The sequence below is a fragment of the Saccopteryx bilineata genome, chromosome 2 (genome assembly GCF_036850765.1).
Source record: "Saccopteryx bilineata isolate mSacBil1 chromosome 2, mSacBil1_pri_phased_curated, whole genome shotgun sequence".
NCBI lineage: Eukaryota > Metazoa > Chordata > Mammalia > Chiroptera > Emballonuridae > Saccopteryx > Saccopteryx bilineata.
This window is the reverse complement of record NC_089491.1, coordinates 279506346-279528421: the sequence shown is the minus strand read 5'-3', so window position 1 is coordinate 279528421 and position 22076 is coordinate 279506346. Positions and strand designations below refer to the sequence as shown.

The 22076-nt window shown below is 52.5% G+C and overlaps 1 protein-coding gene and 1 non-coding gene across 2 annotated transcripts in view; both read left to right on the top strand.

The window, feature by feature from the left end:
- The window catches only part of FAM78B (family with sequence similarity 78 member B), a 40822-nt gene extending 39965 nt beyond the window's left edge, over positions 1-857 (top strand). Inside the window, exon 2 of the mRNA XM_066261038.1 lies at positions 1-857. This exon is cut by the window's left edge and continues 55 nt beyond it. Within this exon, the coding sequence (XP_066117135.1) occupies positions 1-468 (468 nt within the window). The 3' untranslated portion in view covers positions 469-857.
- Positions 858-21315: 20458 nt separating this feature from the next.
- TRNAA-GGC (transfer RNA alanine (anticodon GGC)) lies at positions 21316-21391 on the top strand. The gene has a single exon. It is a non-coding gene; the product is annotated as a tRNA-Ala (tRNA).
- The last annotated feature ends 685 nt before the right edge of the window (positions 21392-22076 follow it).

Here is a 22076-nt window from a genome sequence, read left to right as displayed (position 1 = left end):
TCGGACGGGGTGAGCTACCCTTGGTACGGGAACACCACAGAAACTGTGACCCTGGTCGGCCCCACCAACAAGATCTCCAGATTCTCCGTCAGCATGAATGACAACTTCTACCCGAGTGTGACGTGGGCAGTGCCAGTGAGTGACAGCAATGTGCCTCTGCTCACCAGGATCAAGCGGGACCAAAGTTTCACCACCTGGCTGGTGGCCATGAACACGACCACGAAAGAGAAGATCATTCTGCAGACCATTAAGTGGAGGATGAGGGTGGACATTGAAGTGGACCCTCTTCAGCTCTTGGGCCAGCGGGCCCGGCTGGTGGGCAGGACTCAGCAGGAGCAACCCCGGATCCTGAGCAGGATGGAGCCCATCCCCCCCAACGCACTAGTGAAACCCAATGCCAATGATGCCCAGGTCCTCATGTGGAGGCCCAAGCGGGGGCCACCTCTTGTGGTGATCCCTCCCAAGTAGATGCTGACTGGCCTGACTGTGTGTGGAGCACATGCCGCAAAGATGCGCAGGGAGGTTGCCGGGGCCGGCAGCGGCCAAACTGAGTTTCTGAGCCAAAGCAGACCTCTTGGTTTGCCTGCCTTTGCAGCCACGTGTGGAGAGCGAGGCTGCTCCTTGGGTGGTAGAACCATAATCCTTAGGGGAAAAAAAAACACAAAAACCCTTCCTCTTAGGAATAAAGAAATCCCTGAGCTGACAGACTTGCTGTGATTACCATGCAAGTAGCCATATTTTGGAGCTGACCGGGATGATTCTTTTATCCGAACTATTGACCATTTCCCTCCTGTGAGATGCAGGGGGGTGGAAATTAAATTAAACCGTGCCTGTGGCAAGTGCTGCTTTCCAACCAATGAGAAGCAGAAGTGAAAACATCCACACCAGGCGTCTGTAAGACACAGCCCCACTGTCTGATGGGGGTGGGGGGTGGGGTTGGCAGAGAGGGGGCGGAATGACGTCAGGTGGTGAGCTGAATGGGCGGTGGGGAGAGGGAGGAAGGAGTCAGTTATTATTGCAAATTCACGGTTGTGCATTTATGAATTGATTATCAGATCATCACTCTTCGCACTGGAATGTAAGGACCACTTAGAAAACTGCAGGCAATAGTGGATTTGCTCTATTCTGAGAGGGGAGCCCTAGGCGCTGTCCAAGGTGCTGATGTGGACTCCCCGATGGGGACTCCCGAGTTCCAGCTACCTCCCTCTTCAAAGAAGTGTCCGAGTATTCAGAGTATTTGGATAGATCACACACAGTATTTGGACAGATCGTTTCTAACACAGGCTGCAGTGTGCTGTGATATTTGGGGCCTTGACCGTGTTTTTAGTGCAACCTGAATCGTGACTCTGGTTTACCAGCTGCTCAGCCTGTTCCCCTTGCCAGTCCTAAATTTACAAAAAGGTCATGTATATGCGCCATGGCTTCACGTAGGAGGGCTTCAAGAACAGGTCAAGGTCAACAAAGAAGAATTGTATTTTTCACTTTTTGTTGGTTTGGGTTTGTTTAGTTTCTGAATGATCTGGACATGTAGAACGCATGTGAGCACGCAAGCACGCACAGCAGGCTCCACATGGCGTAGGGACTAGATCGGCTGGGAAGTCCTTGTTGTGCCCCGTGCAGCTGCAACGCACACACAGAACATGCACTATGTGTCTGTCTGGGCTTATTTTAGTGCCAGTTCACCGAAGCTCAACTCTTACCCACCTGAGCCATTGCGAGGACGGGCTTCATAAGTCTTAAAATTGGAGCTCCGTCATGAAAATCTGAGCAGCTCACATTAAGGCAGCCAATGAAAAGGAGATACCGCCTTTCCTTGGGTCAGGCCAAATAGCAAACTTTTTTTTTTTTTTTTAGGTTTCTAATTTTTGCAGTAAGGATTTTTTCCAGCTCTTCGATGAGCGACTCTGCCCCAAAAAGAGCTTTTTCCTTTGTTCTCATTTGTGCAAACTGTGATATAGAAATATGGTGCCTTATTCAACACCCCCACCCTGCTCAAGCAAAGTAATTATGAAACTCTCATGGTGTCGCTGTGGGTTTTATGCATGGACAGGGCAGCCTTATTCCAGGGGAGAGAGGGTTGAGGTGCAGAGCTGTTATGACAGCCCTCTGGTTAGCTCCAAAGATATTGTCCACTACCACAGTTTGAGGGTGGAGCGGGAGAAGCAGGAGGACCTTTTTAAAGTGACTTTTATTAAAAAATGCAACTTAACTGACTTTGTTTCGGGTTCTAGTCCCAAAGGATGGTGCTTGCTTATTCACACGAGAGGGTTAACCGATCTATGCCAAATGATGTAGCATGAACCAACCACACACCCCAGTCACGAGCTACCCCCCATAGATGAGTTATCGATAGCAGGCTGAGCTATTTAGAATAGCCCATTAATGACACATCAGTGACTCCCGGAAGACCCAGAGACATTTCACTGAGAAATAATTCAGCTGTTCCATTGGGGTGCCTCGGACCCTTCCCATGTTCCTTGGGGTTTTTTTATTTGTTTGTTTTGCTTTGTTTTGTTTTGGGGAGAGGAAGACCCAAAACGTTCCATGGCTGAAATATCAAGCTGCTGAGATGGTTCGCCCTGCCTGTCAGAAAAGTGTCTCCCTTTGACTCTATTAGATTCTGGAGAGTGGCTACTGACCCTGGAGTCTAACCTGTGTGGCCTCACTTTAAGAAAACCTGTTCCTTAAAAAAAAAAAAAAAAAGACCAGGTGGTGGTGCAGTGGATAGAGCATCGGACTGTGATGCAGAGGACCCAGGTTAGAAACCCCGAGGTTGCTGGCTTGAACTCAGGTTCATCTGGTTTGAGCACAGCTCACCAGCTTGAGCCCAAGGTCACTGGCTTCAGCAAGGTCTGCTGTAGCCCCCTGGTCAGGCACACATGAAAAAGCAATCAATAAACCTCCTCTGATTTTTTTTTTTAAATAGGAACGAGAAAGGATTATTTATATTACAGAATCCTATACAAGAGTACTGTATTCAAATTCCCCTGGCTCATGAAAATAAGATGCAACAACCACGGTTATATTTACATAGAGCTTTTCCAAGGGCACAGCTGTTAGTTGTAAAGCAAAATGCTGCATCCTTAGCTGGACTTGTTCCTACTAAGAACATTCACACTTCTCAGAATTTTAAAAGAAATGACCGCCATCCCACCCCACCCCACCCTGGCCCAGTTGTCTGGAAAATGACATGGTGACAAAATGAGACACATTGGAAACGTGCCTCTAAAGGACATATGCCCTGTGCAAATGGACACGATGATGATGGTCAGCGATACTGTAGTGAACGCCGTGGTTGGGTCTCTTGATTCAGAAATCACTTCCCAGAATGCTCCAGTGCTGGGCAGCCCACGGTGTTCAAGTTATGGTTGTTTTATGAGAAAACCGTTCCCCCCTCCTGTCAGTGACCCTCCAATCATGACCTCTCAATTCAGTTAGGATGTTGCCAAATGAGAGGTGCTTCAGTGGGAGAGAATTCTTCTTAAAGTCACCTCCCTCCCTTTCTCCCATCAGGCCTTTGTCCCTGAGAGTCCCAGGGTCTGATGCCAGATGCCATCAGTTCAAAGGGACTCATCCGGTGCTTTGATTAGGTGTTAGTTGGATGGTCTCAGGATTATATTTGGATTCTACACACACATGCACACACACACACACACACACACGAGTCTGGAAAAGACCATTTCATAAATACCAGGTTCTTAAATACCCTGTCACCTTTAAAATCTTTTACTCCAGGATCCCAATGACATTGAGGTCCAGTTGCATCAGCTCATCTACTCAGGGCCATGTACCTACTTAGCAGCAGAGCCCAAGGAAGAGCCTAGATCTCCCAAATCTCACATCACAGCACGGTCACACTGACCTGAGCCCCACACACCCCTCCTCCTTGTCTCCAGCCAAAACATTGTCACCATCCCTCAGTTCATCACCCTCTGAGCACTAGAGACAGTTGGATCCATCCTTGAAAGAAGGGGGGGAGTCCTTGTTACAATTATGTCAAAGAAAATGAAATGTCCCAGATCCCCTCTGGCCTATGGCTTGGGGCTCTTTGCATCCTGCACTTTTCTTCCCCGGGTCACAGTTTTTGGCCCACAGTCTAGAGGGCAGTGGGAGGCTGTTCCCCTTCTCCAGGCCCATCCCCGGGCCTTTTTATGGCTCCTCTCTGTCCTGGTGCTAGGAGTGGGTCCCTCCTAGGTCAACATTATGTTCTCAGCAACCATCCTGAGCAGTAAAATAAAAGAACTGTGGTTTTCTATTTTACAAAAGGCTTCCATATGCATTTTCTCACCACATCCAGCCCCCTCCTCCCCAACAGTCTTGGAAGCATGGACTGCTGTTCTTATTACCCTGTGTCACCAACATGGCAGAGTTGAAGCGACGTATTCCCTGACACCAACAGGAAACATCAGGAGCTTGGGTTCAGGCTGGGCCCTTTGTCTCCCAAATCCCAGGTTCTTTCCCAGTCCTGTGCCCCGTCCCCAGGTACTTCGCTGCCAGGGAGGGGGACTCGGGGGGACACAAACACAAATGGGAAGGACAGGAAGGAGAAAGCCAGGCGTTGGCTCCTACACAGCCATGCAGCCCCTCCCAGTTTACGAAGTGAACATGTTAAAACCAGGAGAAGGAACAAGTGTATTTCTTATGCAGAGAACCCTGTGATCACCCGGGGAGGGGGAGACTGGCCCCGAAGAGCAGAGTGCCTGCCAGGTGCAGTGTGGGTGAGCTGTCTGTCACTTGGCAGCTCTGTGCGGCACTGGTAATTAGTGGAGGAGCAGCTCTGCTCTCTGGGTCTCCAAATCCCCGAAGCGCCATCCGGGCAGGAGGAGGAAGGACTCAGGCATCCCGCAGCAGTGGAGGTCCCAGTTGAGCGAGGCCCTGCCCCCCACCCCCGCCATTCTCTCATCCGGCAGGAGCAGCCCATGGGGCGGGGGCCATGCAAACAATGGCCTACCAAGCTCCGGTTGGCACATCGAACGCTCGTGTTAGAACCACAGGCACAATTAAGCATTGCCGGAGCCAGCTCCCAACTGAATTGCATTGCAAAGAAAGATGTAAACACACACGTACACACACACACACACACACACACACACACACACACACACACACACACGAGACCCACAACACTCACACACCCTTCAAGTGAAAGGAAAATTAATCAAAAACCCAATGAATGCCTGAGCGCTATAATTAAGCCTAAATGATCCTCAGATAGAAAGGGAGCCAAACGAGCCAGCTCAGGGCACACAGATATTTTTACCCCCACGTCTTACTGCCTGCCATTCATTTCTTTTGGGAGCCTGAGGACATCTGGTTCCAGTTGCCTTGCTGAGATGTCGGCCTAGGGAGGCAGCTCAGTGGCCAGAGGCCAGCCAAGGTCACTTGGCCATTCCCAAAAGCTTTATAGGAATGCACCTGGGGAGACGGAGTTGCCCACCTACTACTGTGCTACTCATCTTGGGCCTACTGACAATACTTTTCTCTTTTTTTGTATTTTTCTGAAGTGAGAAGCGGGGAGGCAGAGAGACAGACTCCCACATGAGCCCAACTGGGATCCACCCAGCACGCCCACCAGGGGGCGATGCTCTGCCCATCTGGGCCGTTGCTCTGCTGCAACCGGAGCCATTCTAGCACCTGACGTGGAGGCCATGGAACCGTCCTCAGCACCTGGGCCAACTTTGCTCCAGTGGAGCCTTGGCTGTGGGAGGGGAAGAGAGAGACAGAGAAAAAGGAGAGGGGGAGGGGTGGAGAAGCAGATGGGCGCTTCTCCTGTGTGCCCTGGCCGGGAATCGAACCTGAGACTTCCACACGCCGGGCTGATGCTTGATGATTCCTTTGACCGGTGCAGTGCTTTCCAGTTTGTGGCAGGTTTCGACTTTCCTTCACAGAGAGTAACAGATGTCTCCGTGCAAGGTGGGAAACCTCAGTGTTGGCCTCATCTTCTTGTTATTATTAATAACAGGAACTCCCACTAATTAGTATGTTACAGTTTGCACGGCACACAGATGTGTGGTCATGTTCTTCTCAACAGTCCTACAGCGTGCCCATTTTGTAGATAAGGGATGTGAGGAATAAGGTCACATAATATTAGTGGTGCTCTGAGGACTTGGCCTCCAGCTTCTCTGTCCACACTGGTACTGGATGCTCACAGGACATTCTCTCCCTGGTTAAATGCCAGCGCCCTTCTTTGCTCCTCGGGGAAGGATGACTGAACAGGATGACCTGGACAGGCAGTCTTTGTGGAGACTGCCCTCATTGCTCCCTGGACGTGCTCTGACATGTCCAGCTCCCTAAGGAGATTGGGTCCAGCCATCCCAATCTCTGTGCCTTCCGGTGGTGATGTCTCTCCTAACCCACATTGGAAGGGAGGCCCGCTTGGGTGCTCTGAGGTCAGAACCCAGAGCCCAGGACCTCAACATGCCTTGAGGTTACCTGGACCTAGCTGGTGAACAGACCATAAGCTCAGATCATTCCTCTGAGCCTCGGTTTCTTCCTCTGTTACCTGAGCCTCTGATGCAGCCCAGCCCATGTCACAGTCAGGAAGACACCGTGGGATGATGTCTAGAACCCCCCGGAATGTCTACAGTATGGTCACATCGGTGCACTCACAGGGTCCAGGGCTAGTGGCCAGCCCACAAACCCCCATATATCTACTTTGAAGCCCAAAGCCCTTCCAGGGAGACTCACTCTCCCTGCCAAGAGAGCCAGGCCACACGGAGGGGCAGCCACCCCCGACCCCTTGCTAGAGAGCTCGGACCCTCGAACCCAAGAACAGAAAGGAGACTACCACACGGTGCTCTAGCAGTTGGCCCTGGGCAGCATTTTCCACCAGAACTCCAGGGGGCCCTCTGGGAAGGAGAGGGGGCTGAACGTCATGGGCAGGACTTGAATTCCCAGCACAGTTTGCCTAGTTTAAGCCGATGACAGGAGCCAGCCAGGGACAGCCACACATCTCCTGTCGTAGGCTCAAGTGGGAGATACAGCGGAGGGAAAAAAATAATAAAGACAGACAGACGGATGGATAGATAGATAGATAGATACAGAGACATAGAGATACAGAGACCTATCTACCGATCCCCCTTTCTGTGGCTCTCCAGAGGCCTGTCTGTCCCTACAGGGAGAGTTCCTGATGCCCCAGACCTCAGCTAGGACGCCACCGTGTGGAGGCAGTGTTAAAGACTCGGTTCTCCGCGTGCACAGTGAAGGAGGAAAGACCTCTTCCTCCACTGCTCCCTACTGGCTGTCTCAACAGACTGCAGCCATATTGCTTATGGCCCCTCTCTCTGCCCTGCACGCCAGCTGTGGCCCCGTTCACTGGGGACCAGCCACACAGCTATGCTGTTTGTCTCTGGGCTGCTTCACATGTCCCCCTCCCTGTCCCCAAACCCCAAACTGTGCCTCTCCTTGAGCTGGGCCTCCACCACAGGTTCTCTGAGGGGAAAGGTGTTTTTACCCAACTGGGGAGTGGTCCTGAAGAGACCCTACCAGCTCTTCTCAGCCGGCCCAGAGTGAGCCGGACCAGCATGAGCCGGGCCACCTGGATGCAGGGCACGTGGCCACACCCAGAAGCTCCCCCCGGCCTCTGGGCGCCCATTTCTATGCTAACCCAGAAGATGCTTAAAACAGCTGAATGTGCCAGGCCAGGAACACCAGAGAGAAGGGACGTGGACCGCGGAAGCAGAGCAGGCAGGCCCACGGCCCAGCTGGACTGGACCCCCGGGTGTCAGAGCGTCCTGACAGTGTGGTGAAGCCCTGCTGAGTGTGGGCTGGTCTCAGGCTTCTGGGGGCCCCACATCCCAGGCAGGAAGGAGGGTGGGATGCTTTGCTGCAGGCCAGGCCCAAGACTAGGGTGACCCAGCCAGGCTCTGGGGTGCACAGTTTAAGGAGACACCCACCATGCACTTGCCGCCTGAGCCCCTTGTATCTGCCCTGCTTTCTGCCCACGTCTATGTGCTGTTCTCTTCTCCAGGAGAACAGGTGAGGGGAGTCTCGTGAGACCCTCTGCACTCTCATCCTTTCAGTGAGTGTTCAGATGAAGTGTTGACGGTGTGATGGGCTGAGCAGAGTCCCTGTCTGCAGGGCCACGTTGCCCACAGGAACTCTGGGAGCACCACAGCCCAGGGACCCAGATCCCGGGCCAGTGCTCCCTTAGTCTTCTGTCTGTCCAGCACATCAGCCTGCCAGCCAGTGATGGGGGACATCGCCCCTCTGGTCAAGGACTCGATGAGGACCGAGGAGGTGACAGGACAGCACCGTGTCTGAGCTCTGCCAAGGAAAGGCAGCAGGAAACCAACAGGCACGTCCCTCAGGACATGGGCACTGGGGTTATCTCCCCGCCCCCTCCCATCCTGTCACTGTCACTCCTCAAACCAATTAGAATGTCCCACACAGACGTGATCCAATGAACTGTTCATTGGAAAAATAACAGGAGAGATAACACACGCACTTCAGGCTGAGAACTATTTCATTAAACTGGGCTTAGAAAGCAAGACAGCCAATTAAATTACTTCCCACTTCACTCCCTCATGTACCAGCAACTACAGAAAGCTATTACTCGTAATTAATTAGGACAGAAAGGACCCTGCATGTGCATCGAAAGTGAAGAGGGGCTAAGGCTCACCCCCCCTTAGTGCACAGTGTACACGCTCACACATGCACACGCTCACACAATGCACGTGCATGCACACAAACACACGCACACATGCACACACACGCATCAGGGACTAAAGACTCATCCACGTGTCTCACCTAAAGAGTTTCCTCTGAACTCGCCAAAAAACAGCTGCTCCTGGAAGCCACTCACAAGACCAAACAAAGTCCAAGGCCCTCTTTGGGGCACATGCCTCAGAGAAGTAAACGGGGATTTGCTGTGAGACAACAAGCAGACTCGAATATTTCTGCAGCATGAACGACCTTTTCTCTTCCTCTCCCATGAAGAAGTGGGCGCCTCTCAACCAGCTCTCCTCTCAGATGCTCAGGGCGGGGGTGGGGTCTCATGGGCCAGGAGACCTGAGACCCGGAGGCCTGAGACCCGGAGGCCTGACTTGGAGTTGACCTGAACACGCAGGTCTCAGGCAGGGACAGGCCCCCTTCACGTTTCCACCTGTCACATGGAAAGGAGGCCCATTCTCAGTGCCATCATCACCCCTGCAGAGTTTTAAGGCTTTTTTCTTTACCTTGGAGTAAAAAAGCACAACAAAAAAAACACTGATGGATAGAATTCGACTGTGCAGCTAAAATAGCTCCTGTGCAAAAATTAGGCCAGCCCAAAGGCACCCTTATTGGATAGTAAATGGAATGTGTTGTAGTAATATAATAGGAATAAAGGTGATAGGGAAGACAACGGTCAGGTCAAGCAGCCACTGGGATTCTGTGGTCCTGCACACAAGCCTCTGTCTGCCTCTCTTCAGGGGCCCATGGGCAGCAGGCAGACTCAAGGGTCATCCCCAGGCCTCTGCAAACTGCAAACAGTTGCAACAAGTTTCCTTGACCACCTGATAACAGGAATCTGGGCTTTGTTTTCTTCCGGAAAGCGACACCATGCATAAAATCTGAAAACACAACAGTGTTCATTTGTAACCATAAAACCTGCCCGTGCAGTGGCTCGGCCCTGTCAACAGACCCATATACCAAAAACCCAGAGCTAACAAAACACACACACACACGAAATGACCAGGGGAGAAAGAGGAGGCCTAATGCTCGGGTTTATCTCAAAACTATTCTTTATGTTTTAAAAATCCAGTTCACCCATTTCTTTCTAGTCACAGCCTTACAAAAAGCAATGTGGACTAAGTACCCACAAAAGAAACAGTGGCAACAAGTTTTCTTTTTTAAAAAACAAAAACAGGCCTGACCTGTGGTGGCGCAGTGGATAAAGCTTCGACCTGGAAATGCTGAGGTCGCCGGTTCAAAACCCTGGGCTTGCCTGGTCAAGGCACATATGGGAGTTGATGCTTCCAGCTCCTCCCCCCTTCTCTCTCTCCTCTCTAAAAAACAAAAACAAACAAACAAACAAACAAACAAAACCTGATTGACAACTTCCAGTTGAATAACATAGACTCACATTCAAGAGGTACTCAGCCTGTTGGCAGGTGATCCCCTGTTGCAGGAATTGCAGCTGAGCCACGGTTCCCAGGGATTCCTGCAAATCGCCTTGTGCCTTTAGACGCTAAGAAGCAAGGTCTGAAATGGCCACCCATCTGTGCCCATCCTTTTGAGCCTGGCTGCTGGGTTCCCCCTACAGACAATCTGGAGTCCCTTCATATCATTTTAGTTTTTTTGTGTGTGTGCGTGTGGGGGGGGGGGGTTGTTTTTGTATTTTTCCGAAGTTAGAAGCAGGGAGGCAGAGAGACAGACTCCCGCATGTGCCTGACTGGGATATACCAGGCATGCCCACTAGGGGGCAATGCTCAGCCCCTCTGGGGCGTTGTTACGCTGCATTTGGAGCCATTCTAGCGCCTGAGGTGGAGGCCATGGAGCCATCCTCAGCGCCTGGGCCAACTTTGCTCCAATGGAGCCTTGGCTGTGGGAGGGGAAGAGAGAGATGGAGAGGGAGAGGGGGAAGGGGGAAGAAGTAGATGGGTGCTTCTCCTGTGTGCCCTGACCGGGAATCGAACCCAAGACTTTCACACGCTGGGCAGATGCTCTACCACTGAGCCAACTAACCAGGGCCTCATTTTAGTTTTTAAATCATTTTTTTAAAAGAACCACATTAAAAAAAAAAAAAAAAGAACCACATAAATGCCACAGGCCCCCTTTACAGAGAACTGCATGTGTCAACAACCCTTAACTTGGCACAAAATGTCAGGGTCTTGGTCCCCTTGACACCTATCTACAATATTTATGGTGTCCAGACTAGAAATATCTGCTTTTAAGGAATGAAATTCTTTGGCCACTGTCTTAATGCCCATTTTATTTACATGTTCTCTGTCCACATACAGGTGACCTGGCAGGACAAGGCACGCCCGGCCCACAGAACCACATGGCGGAGACCGAGAGGTGAGCCAGGCTAGCTGCCCCAGAAGCCGAAACCCTGGACCGCTGGTTCCCCATTGAAATGAGTGCCATGCTACCTGTCTGCTCGCCACCCTCCCATCCACTGACCTGTCCCCTCCCATCTACAGTGTGCTGTGCAGCTCCCCGTGGGCTGGCAGGGCTGCTGGTTGGCTCCCGGGGAGCTGTGTCGAAGTCAGGGTTGTGCCTGCCCTGTCTTTGTGTGTGCAGAGATTGGGTCCAGCCAGACCTCCAGTCCAACCCTGACCCACCATGTGAAGCTGCCCAGGGACAAAGAGCTGGTCAGCCTGGACTTCAGCTACCTGACGTGGCCCAGCCTCAGCCCAAACCCTGCCTCCCCTGGGTGGAACACGGAGGGAATGGGGATCATCCCTCTTTCTCCCTTCTCCATGTGGGTGGCCAAGGCCACTCTGGGGATCGCGCTGACCCCTTGGAGAGCCAGGGCCAAAGCATCCTGTTTCTCCTACATGGCCAGGCTGGTGTCCACAGGTGACCAAGGGCAACATGTATGCCCCCAGGATCCAGGGGAGAGGGGAGAACCACCCTAAGAGAGGAACAAGGGTGTGCATCACTTGACTTACCAGTTTCTTCATTGGCTTCCTTACTGACTTATTTATGAAATATGTATCTATTACATAGCAGAAATCCAGTCCCTCCTTTGAAGCGTCCAGCCCCAGAATTTATCTTCTTGGCCCGATAGAGCACAGTGACTTATTCTACTTGGCAGCCACAGAAAAGGGGGGGGGGGATTCTCTCCTTGTTGCCCAAACACCCAGACCCCAACCAGACTTTCACCCAGAAATGGGTCAGAAACCACCAGCTGCTGAGGCTGTAAATCAGCAGATACTTGACTGTCTAAACAGAAGCCCCCAGAACGTCCCCTCCCCACGCCCACCCACCCCCACCCCTGGCACCAGGCCCCTACTCTCCTCCCCACATGTGCAGCGGGGACTGGCCACTCAGCCCCAGCCTGCCCATCTCAGAACTGAGTTTCTCCTTCTGCTCTGGGGCTGTCCTCTAAGCTCCACCTGCACCTCAGAGACCCCGAGGAGCTTGGTCCCCTCCCTGGCTCATCCGTGAGTGTCGGGGGTGGAGCCCAGCACTGTGTTTCTCAACAGCGACCCAGATGATTCTAAAGTGAGGCTGGGGTTGAGAAGCACTTCCTCATCTTCTCTGTCCTCTGCCGCTCCCCACCTCCCACATCCTCGTCCTTCCCACCCAGGAAAGACAGCATTCTCCTCCCATCCTCCAGCCAGGGCCATTCTCCTCCCTGAACCATCCCAGCGGGCAGCCGCCCTGAGCAGAGGCCGGTCCCACCACTGTCCCCTGAGGCTGGTTTCTGTACCCAGCCCAGGACGGCTCCCACACAAAGACGTCCAGCCTTTCCAGGGGCCGCAGCCTGACCCTTGCCAGAGTCTCCCTACACTTGCACTTCCCGGGCTCCGAAACTCCAACGGTTTAAAGGGCACTTGGGTGACATTCATGTGTCTTCAAATCCCAATCCTGGTGAGAAGTGCCACGCTCGGTCTTTACAGCCCAACCCTTGGCCGTTTCTGATGAGCCACCTGAACTGAACGAGGGTCTCCTAGTGATGGAGGGAGGAGCCACATGGTTCCCAAGGGGGTCCTTCCCCAACATCTCCCACTTCGCACTTACAGGACCTCCACTGCTGAATGTGTGAGTGTGTGTGTGTGTGTGTGTGAATGTGTATATATGTGTGTGCACATGCATATGCTATATCCAAATCATCACCACACACAGAGGTGTGCCACACTCGTAATAGGCCCAAGAGAATTCCATATTAACTGTTTACACAGAATGTTGTGATCTGTACACCCTGTCACACACACAGCCTAGGAAACCTGTGATGTGGGAAGACTTGTTTTGCTACCCAGCCTCCCCATCTGAGTACCTCCCGGAACCAGAAAGTAGTATTTTACATACGCCCTCAGCTGCCCGGCCCAGCCTTCTCCCCCATAATCACAGTGTCCTTGCCCTGGGTCCCATCACCAGGGTCCTGCTCTCTGACAAGTGGCAGACAGTTCAGGAGTGGGTGGTAAGAATTGAGTGTCTCCCCCTCCCCCCAGGTGACATTTATGTTGTAATAGGGGGCTATAGACAATGCCTTAATCCATAGGAGTGGCTTGAAGGGTGGGAATTTCGGGCACAGTCGTAGGCCAGGAAGAGAGAGGATTCTTTTTATGGGGGGGGGTATTTTTGAGAGCTCCCAAATTATTCTTATCTCTGCGGTCAACCCTGTGCGTGAGCACAAGCAAGCACACCTAGCTACACACACACATGCACGCACGCACGCGCGCACATGTTCCATCATTGTGAGACACCTCTCTTTCATCGGCCCTAGCTTTAAAAATGGGAAGAAGAAAAAAAAAAACCAGTTAAATGAATGTAATCCTCACTGGGAAATGCAACCTAGTTTTCAGCACCAACCAGCCATCTGGTCCACCGCAACCCCCGTCCCCCGTTCCTCCTGCTCCTCCTCTTTTATTAGTAAATTTACTCCTCTGTGTCCTCTCTGTGGTCTCCCTGTGCCCCCACCCCCCAAAGTACGTCCTTCCTTTCCTGCTTCCCGTTGGAGTTGTGGTGCTTTTCGTGCTGCTGGGACAAAGGGCAGGTTAAAAGCATGCACACGTGTGCACATGGCTTTGGCTGGAAGAGGACCCAGGGACCGCGCCGGTTTGGGGGGCAGCCCCGCAGGAGGAAGCGTCGGAGCCGGCTCTGCAGAGTGCCTTACAAATGACTCTCATTAGGAAACTGCGAGTCTTCACAATCTTCGGACAGTTCCCCTAAACTCAAACAGATGTTACATTTCACTTCTCTGGGATTACAACAAGTTAAATACAGTATGTATTCAACAGCAGCAAAGTATCTTTTTCTGTTTTCTGAAAAAAAGCCTGGGGGAAGGCCCAGGACAGTACGTCTGAAACACAGGGGGGCAGATGCAGGAACCTTGCCGTGCCAGAAAAGGGTCTTCGCCCGTCCGCCCAATGGGTCATAGGTGACTTAGCCTGTGAACTGGGAGAAGGAGAATATTCTAGAAATGCAGAGGGTAAACCTTGCCCTTCCCCCCCTCTCCCCACCATCGCACGCCCCGGGGCTCCATATGACCCAGTTCCCCTTCCTTCCTTCCTTCCTCCCTCCCTCCCTCATTCTCTCCCTCCCTTTCTCTCACCTTCATCCTTTTATATTTCTTTCCTTCCTTCTCCATGCTTTCATTCCTTTCAATTTTAAAGGCCATAAAGTCACCCTCCCCCATTCCTTTTCCGTAGCCTATGTAGACAGCAACATACCCCAGGCAGCCCTTTGGGCTCTGCCTGACAATAGGACACCTGCAACCCAGACTCCCGGACTCCCCAGTAGGAGTAAAGCCTAGCTCCTGTGGGGCCCCTGCCTTTGTTCTGCACACATAGCCCCTGGTGGTCAGAGCCTCCAGGCCATTGTTCTGTATGGGCTTTGGGGCTGGGGGATTATTATTTACAGCTCCTTAATGTCTGCTTTCCATTTCCAGCTTCTTAGGAAGCAATAAAACAGAAGACACACTTGTGCCTCCTCTAATACCTCCCTATGTGGGCAAGGGCTTCTGGGGTTTAGGTCCCAACCTCCCAGTGGGCCTGGGCATGGGTCCCACGGCCTTCTGATTGTCTGGCCACAGAGGGAGCTGAGGCAGCCCTTTCAAATTATCTAAAAATGGGGTGTGGCCCTGGCCAGTTTGCTCAGTGGTAGAACATTGTCCTGGTGTGTAGAAGTCCCTGGTTCAATTCCTGGCCAGGGCACACAGGAGAGGCGACCATCTGCTTCTCCACCCTTCCCCCTCTCCTTCCTCTCTATCTCTCTCTTCTCCTTTGGAGCAAAGTTGGCCTGGGTGCTGAGGATGGCTCCATGGCCTCCACCTCAGGCGCTAAAATGGCTCTGGTTAAAGTGGAGCAACGTCCCAGATGGGCAGAGCATCGCCCCTTGGTGGGCGTGCCAAATGGATCCCAGTCAGGCACATGCAGGAGTCTATCTGACTGCCTCCCCACTACTAACTTTGGAAAAATACAAAAAGAAAATAAAAATGAGGAGGTGCATTCATGTGTAAGCAAGCCAGGGCAAGCCCACCGCCCCGGGAGGCTCAGGGGGAGAGCAGACACGAATCCGGGAGCCTAGCACTCAGGGCCAGCAGTCATCAGTAAAACCTCCAAGGCCAGTGCCCTTCTGAGAGGCAAAGCGGGACGTTCTATTCACGACTGTGTTTTGAAGAGGCCCACTCATGACTCACAAATTATTCACGAGCTTCTTTCTCTTTTCTAATGCAAATCACAAGGGTGTTTCCAGGGGGCAGACGTGCTCTGTCCACCCCTAGTGACCGCACTGGGACGCTTTGGGGAAAGACGGGCCCATCTCAGGGGCAGAGCCTCTACCTTCTAGAGTCCTGTCCCACAGTGTGGTCACGATGGTTCCTCTCCCGGCCACTTGGAAGGCAGGCCTTCCTGCCACCCATTGTTTCAACAGCTCCGAGCCCATCAGAATCCGTGGTTGCCACAGGAGGACAGGGGCCTCCACCTCCTTTCCTGCGTGACTGAGGAGCTGAACCCGGGACCTGGAGGGGGAGGCGGGACCTGCCAGGGTGCTTGGTAAACACCGATTCCCGGGCCTCTCAGACTTCCTGAATTGGAACTTCTGAGATGGGTCCAGAGAGCTCCATTCTGAATAAGTTCCCCGAGTGATTCTTATCCAGGGCACCGTTTAAGAAGCACCGAGCTAGCCCAGACCTCAGCGGGTGTCAGGGGCACCTAGACAATTGATGGCTGAGCCCCTCCCTTCCCCCCGCAGAGCGTCTGATCCAGGGCATCTAGGGCCTGAGAATGTCCAACAACTTCCCAGATGAAAACGGTGCTCCTGGTCTGGGGTCCACACTTGGGAATCACTGATCTCATCTGTCCCCCTCCTGACAACTGTCGGGACCTGGGCTGGATGAAGGCCATACAGATGGGTAAGGGCGAGGTCTTACCCAGAAGGTCCCCCAGCCCCTAAGCCTCTCCGCCACGATCGATGGCTGTCTCTCATCACATCCCACTCCTGAGCCTGTTTGTTCCCAGGGCCTGCCAGCTTGCCAGGACGTGGCCAGAGCCCTGACATAATTTCAATACTATAACAGATCTAAGTAAAACGGCCTCCTCTTCGATCCCTCCTTCCAGAATTCTCTACGAGTATCGCAGAGGTGTCTGCGTTATAGAGGACCCTGCCTGCATCTCTTTATCCAATAAACACCAATAAAACATCACAGACTGTACACCTAGGTGATGGAGAGACTCTGAGTTCCGGTCCTTCAAAGAGCTGTCTATACACAACTTCCAAGTACAAGCAGGTCATTTCAATACACTGCAGTTCTGGACAACACTGGTGTTTATGGGGCCACCAAGAGGGGCACATGACCCAGCTGGGGTGGCAGGGAAGGGTCCCTAGGACGGACAGATGTAAAGGGTCAGCCAGTCGAGAGGAGGGAAGCTCAGCTTAGAAAAGCAACCAAGTGAGGAACAGCGTTGATGACGGACCAGTCCAGGAGCAGGGGATGTGGTCTGCGGTCTATGGGGGCAGCACCTTTGACATCTTAGGGTGACCCGTCCAGCCCTTGGAGAGGGTGCGGTGGGAAGTGAGGAAGAGGGAAAAGTTAGAAGTGGGAGACTTCCTCAGCTCTGTGGAAAGGACCAGAAAAGAGAAGAAAGTGGAGCCTTGAGCTGGTGACAATTCACAAACATGACCATGAGCATCAGCCCAGAGGATCGCTGCTCCGCTTGGCAGGGAGTAAGGACCAGGCTGGCACACGTGAGGTCGGCAAGGTTTCTGAAGTGACCCTGCCGCGGACCTCGAGGAGCGAGGTCCCCCAACTGGTCTTCAGGAGAGCCCTGCTGACCCGTGGACACAGTGGGCTCTTCCACGCCCTGCCTCCTCACGCCCACATCAAACCCACCCTCGGGTCCAGCTTAACCGTATCCTTCCCCGGGGAGACTTTTCTGCTCTCCCGTTTGTAAGCAAGTTTCCCCTCCTGTCCTGTGATCTCCTGTGGCATTTGGACTGTGCCCCTGTTACAGCTCAGAAGACTGTCCTGTGTGCTCACCAAGTCCTCGACGAGACCAAGGTTCTCGAACACAGGCTGAGGCTGATTCCTTTGTGAATCAGACACATAGCAGCTGGTGGAATATCTATTCCCTTTAGGGTCTCAAAGATGTTGAACAGAGGAAGGAAGGAACTGAATAAAGAATGAGATGAAATGATTTCCCACGGTAGCCTCCTTCCCGGGGAGCAGGTGGCCGCCATGTGTTTGAAATAAACCTCCTGGGAAGAGCTAACACTTGATCCCGAGTGTCACGCCTAGGCTTGGTCCCACCCTGAACCTTCCACATGCCAAAACCCGGATCGGGTGATTGATTCAACTCTGTGCGGCAGGGCCCCCAGCATCCACCCACAGACGCGGGCCACCGCACCCGGATCCATCAGAAGCTGTCAGGGCCCTGTTCATGCTCAGCAGATAATTAGCTGTGTGCCCTGGGGGACAGTGGGCACTTTGGGAAACTAATTACCACAGGTCAACAGCTCAGCCAAAGCAAAGTCAAGCTGAGATCACACAGACTGCCGAGGTCAGGGAGGGGCTCTCTAGTCTTGGGCTTTCACCAATGTAATTGGGGGGCTGGGATGAGGAGAGAAGGGACAAAAGAAGAGTCACAAAAGTCAGACTGCTGCCCCTGGTTAACTCAGGGGATCTCGAATGGGTGCAGACCCAGCAGCTCTCCTCAGGTCCATTCTAGCTCTGCGTCCTCACGCAGCTCGGGGGAATGGGGTACAGGGTCTCTCCACAGGCATCACTCCCTCTAATCATGCACTCGGGAAATGCACAGTTATGTGCGAAGCAGAGATAGCACGCCCAGGCTGGAAGGGTCTGCGAAGACAGAACAACTCATCCCAACAGTCTCTCCCTGGGCTGGGGAGAGAAGGAAACACATGAAACCATTAGGGAACCCACAGGGGAAGCTCAGAGTCCCCGCTGGGCGGCGGCAGGCCAAGGGGGTGGGGGACAAGGAGGTGCCTTGTACATAAGGGATTTAGGAGCAATAGGTGGACTGAAGGTAGGTCTTGTCATTATTGCCGCTGCCACAGCCCTATATTATCGGGGGAGGGGGGTAGACAGCACCCTACCAGACAGCACCACTGTCTACATTGATTCCTGAGAAAGGGGAGGCTCACCCAGGTTGATGGTTCAGGAAGACTTCTCAGACGAGGAGGGTCCTCGGGGGAGAAGATTGGATAATGAGCCCCAAAGACCTCGCCTGGGTTTGTCCATCAATGAGTTGGAGGAGGGAGAAGCCTGTTTCTGGGGCACGTGCCAGGGCGCAGGCAAGATTCCTGGGAGACAAGCCGATTGGGGTCCCAGGGCACCGAAAGCCTTTTGAAGAAACAGAACGTGGCATAGACAGCCAAGTTTACTTTCTGGATTCACAGGGCAAGTCACAAAAGTTGAGCTCAGAAGAGAATCTTGTCCTCCCCACTCCAGGGTGAAGGCTCTGTTCTGGTGACAGCTCCGCGCTTCTTCGTGAAGCTCAGAAGCACCATCCCTTCTCAGCAGAGGGGACCTAAGAGGGGGCACCAGGTAACTGAAGGGCTGTGAGGAGGGACAGTCTGACTGTACCGCTCCAGAGACCAAATTGGGCTTCGTGGGTAGGAATTACGGGGAAGCAGGTTTCAACCTAACATGAGCCTGAAGTTTTCTTGTCATCAGGGACATCCCTCAGGAAGGCACACTGCTTGAGAGGTGGCAAGCTTCCCCCGTCACCGTGTGTGAACAAAAAGTAGCTGGACAATCAGGTAGGTGGAGAGCTTCATCCCCTAAATGCCAGTCATGCCCTGTGGTTGCAGGGTCCCCGACCACCAGCAGGGGGAGCCACCAGGTCTTGCAAGGAGATGTCCAAACCAGGCGGCCTCCTGACAGCAGCATCTCCAATTCTTGCCCCTCCTGGTAGCTCAGGACAACCCTATTTATCCGGTGCTTTACGGCTTCCCCACAAAACCTCTGCACGTGTTCATCTCACCCTCCCCCAACACAGGCTCAGATGGGAAAGGTCCCTGGCCCGAGGTTATTCAGCCAGCAAGAGGCAGAGCTGAGCCCAAGACTTCTGTACAAAAGTCACATTCTTGCCCCATCTCCCCACGAGCCGTGATCCCTGTGGGCACCGAGGAGACACAGGTGACCCAGCCTGATCTCTGCAGATGATACTTAGTTTCAACAAAGCTTTGTCAACAGAGGGAGGATGTGAGGGGGTCCCGGCCAAGTCCAAGTCCAGAGACAGTGTCCCAAAGGAGTGACCTGAGATGGAGGAATGAGGAGGACCGAGGGCCAGGCAGCAGGGCAGGTGTCACGGGATACCCCGAGAAAGCCCCACCGCCAGCCTCGAAAACCCTCCGTCCACAGCCCTTCAGACCAGGAGGACAGCTTGGAGGCAGATGTTGCCTTTGTCCTTGGTCTGTGGAGGCCTCGGAGCCGTCCAGCAGGAAAAGAAAACACACCTTCAGGTAAAAGGAAGGAATGAATGAGGAAGGAAGGAAGGAAAGAAGGAAGGAAGAAGGAAAGAAGGAAAGAAAGAAGAAGGAAGGAAGGAGGAAGGAAGAAAGGAAGAAGCTATCTGAAAATACTGATGAGCCCACGGGATAGTGAAGAATCACCAAGCCAAGATCAAGAAGAAGCTGGACATCCAGAGAAGTGAGACCAACATTGTGCCCTTGGGGATAGTTGCTAATTTCCCAATATTCAAAAGCCTCAAGGCAGTAGGAGGATGAACTGCAATAGAGAGGGCCTAATCAACCCCTCGTGTGCTTTCTTTGGAACGGAATAACCGCTTTGAGGATGAAACACAGGTGGACATGCCCTTGTGGTGGCCATAGCTCAGCTTCCCATGGTCTCAACCCTGAAAGCCGCTTAAGGTGACCCAAATTGTTCAGGCCCCTCCCTGGGTATCTTGATGTGAAAATCCTCCCTGGAGGCAGACAACAAAATCGAGGTCAGATAAAGATGTTTTCAGACAAACAAAACCAAGAGGGTTTGTCACCACAGACCTGCATTAAAGGAAACCTTCGAGAGAGTGTTTTAAGAAAAACGATCACAGAAGAAACAGCACGGATATAGAAAGAACAGCAGAGGAACCCCTGTGTATGATGTTGGCTGCCTAGATCAACAAACACGTCTTGTGGACATTAAAAATCTATGGAAGACACACGGCAACGGCATAGAAGCCAGGCAGGATCACGTGGTGGTTAGGTGCCTGCGATTTTTGGTTTTCCTGGGAAGAGGCTTCAGGTACCAGTTACTAGTGGACTATGATAAGTTAAGGGCATGTCTTGTGGCCTCTCAGGTAACCAGTAAAAGAATAACAAGAATGTAAAACTTCAAAGCTAATAGGAGAGGGAAACGCATTTTATTTTATTTTATTTTTTATTATTTTTTTCTGAAGTTAGAAGCAGGGAGGCAGAGAGACAGACTCCTGCATGTGCCCTACCAGGATCCACCCAGCATGCCCACCAGGGGGCGATGCTCTGCCCATCTGGGGCATTTCTCCATTGCGGCTGGAGTCATTCTAGCGCCTGAGGTGGAGGCCATGAAGCCATCTTCAGCGCCCGGGGCCAACTTTGCTCCAGTGGAGCCATGGCTGAAGGAGGGGAAGAGAGAGATAGAGAGGAAGGAGAGGGGTAGGGGTGGAGAAGCAGATGGGCATTTCTCCTGTGTACCCTGGTCGGGAATTGAACCCAGGACTTCCACACGCCAGGCCGATGCTCTATTACTGGGAAAACACATTTTAAACCTCAATCTGAAAGGAAAGGAGAGACAGGGAAAAATAAAAGGAGCTTGAAGAAGGTAGAGTGATGAAGAGCAAGTTGGAGAATTAATGCCCTAGACTATATTACATGTGAGTTAGACCCAGTGTTCTGATGGAGAGTCAAGGTCACAAGCCATGCGCTTGCTACAGGAGACATCCGGAAAGCAAGGAAACAGAGAGGCCGACAGTAATGTAACAGAAGAAGAAACACCACACAACTCGCCAACTCTGGGGAATCTGGTGAGTTTCCCTGTGGACTTTAAGACAGAAGGCATTAACAGAGAGTGAGATTCTAATAAAAGGCTTAATCTGCCAGGAAGACACACACTAACATGTTTATATAGTTATTAACCTAGCCTCAAAATGCATTAAGCGACACCAACCAAACTACTAAGTGAATAACGAATTCATAAAAGATAGAGAGATTTAAAGACACCTCCCGGCCCTGGCTGGTTGGCTCAGTGGTAGAGCGTCGGCCTGGCATGCGGAAGTCCCGGGTTCAATTCCCGGCCAGGGCACACAGGAGAGGCGCCCCATCTGCCTCTCCACCCCTCCCCCTCTCCTTCCTCTCTGTCTCTCTCTTCCCCTCCCGCAGCCGAGGCTCCATTGGAGCAAAAGATGGCCCGGGCACTGGGGATGGCTCCTTGGCCTCTGCCCCAGGTGCTAGAATGGCTCTGGTTGCGGCAGAGCGACGCCCCGGATGGGCAGAGCATCACCCCCTGGTGGGCGTGCCGGGTGGATCCCGGTCGGGCGCATGCAGGAGTCTGTCTGACTGCCTCCCTGTTTCCAGCTTCAGAAAAATACAAAAAAAAAAAAAAAAAAAGAGAAAGACACCTCCCTCCGAAACAGAATGTACAACAATCAGTAAAGATATAGAAAGTTTGAGTGCACGTCGTTACAAACCTGACCGCGTTGACATATTTTCAGCACCTGGCACGGCATGCTCTACTTACAAAAAAGGAGAAAATATGAACACCTGTCTTAATCCTGATAACATCAGGCATTTCCCAAGTCTGAAGCGAGAAGAGCTCCTTCCCCCCAAGAAAGTCATTGCTGAGTCTTGTCCCAGGTATTGGCTTTTGTTTTATTGGAGTAGATAAAGCCTCAAGATGTTGATCAATGAATGTGAGGGAGGGGGGGCTTTTCCTCCGATGAATGGTGTAGATCTGGCTGGTGGCTGAGGAAAGGGCCCACCTCCCCGAG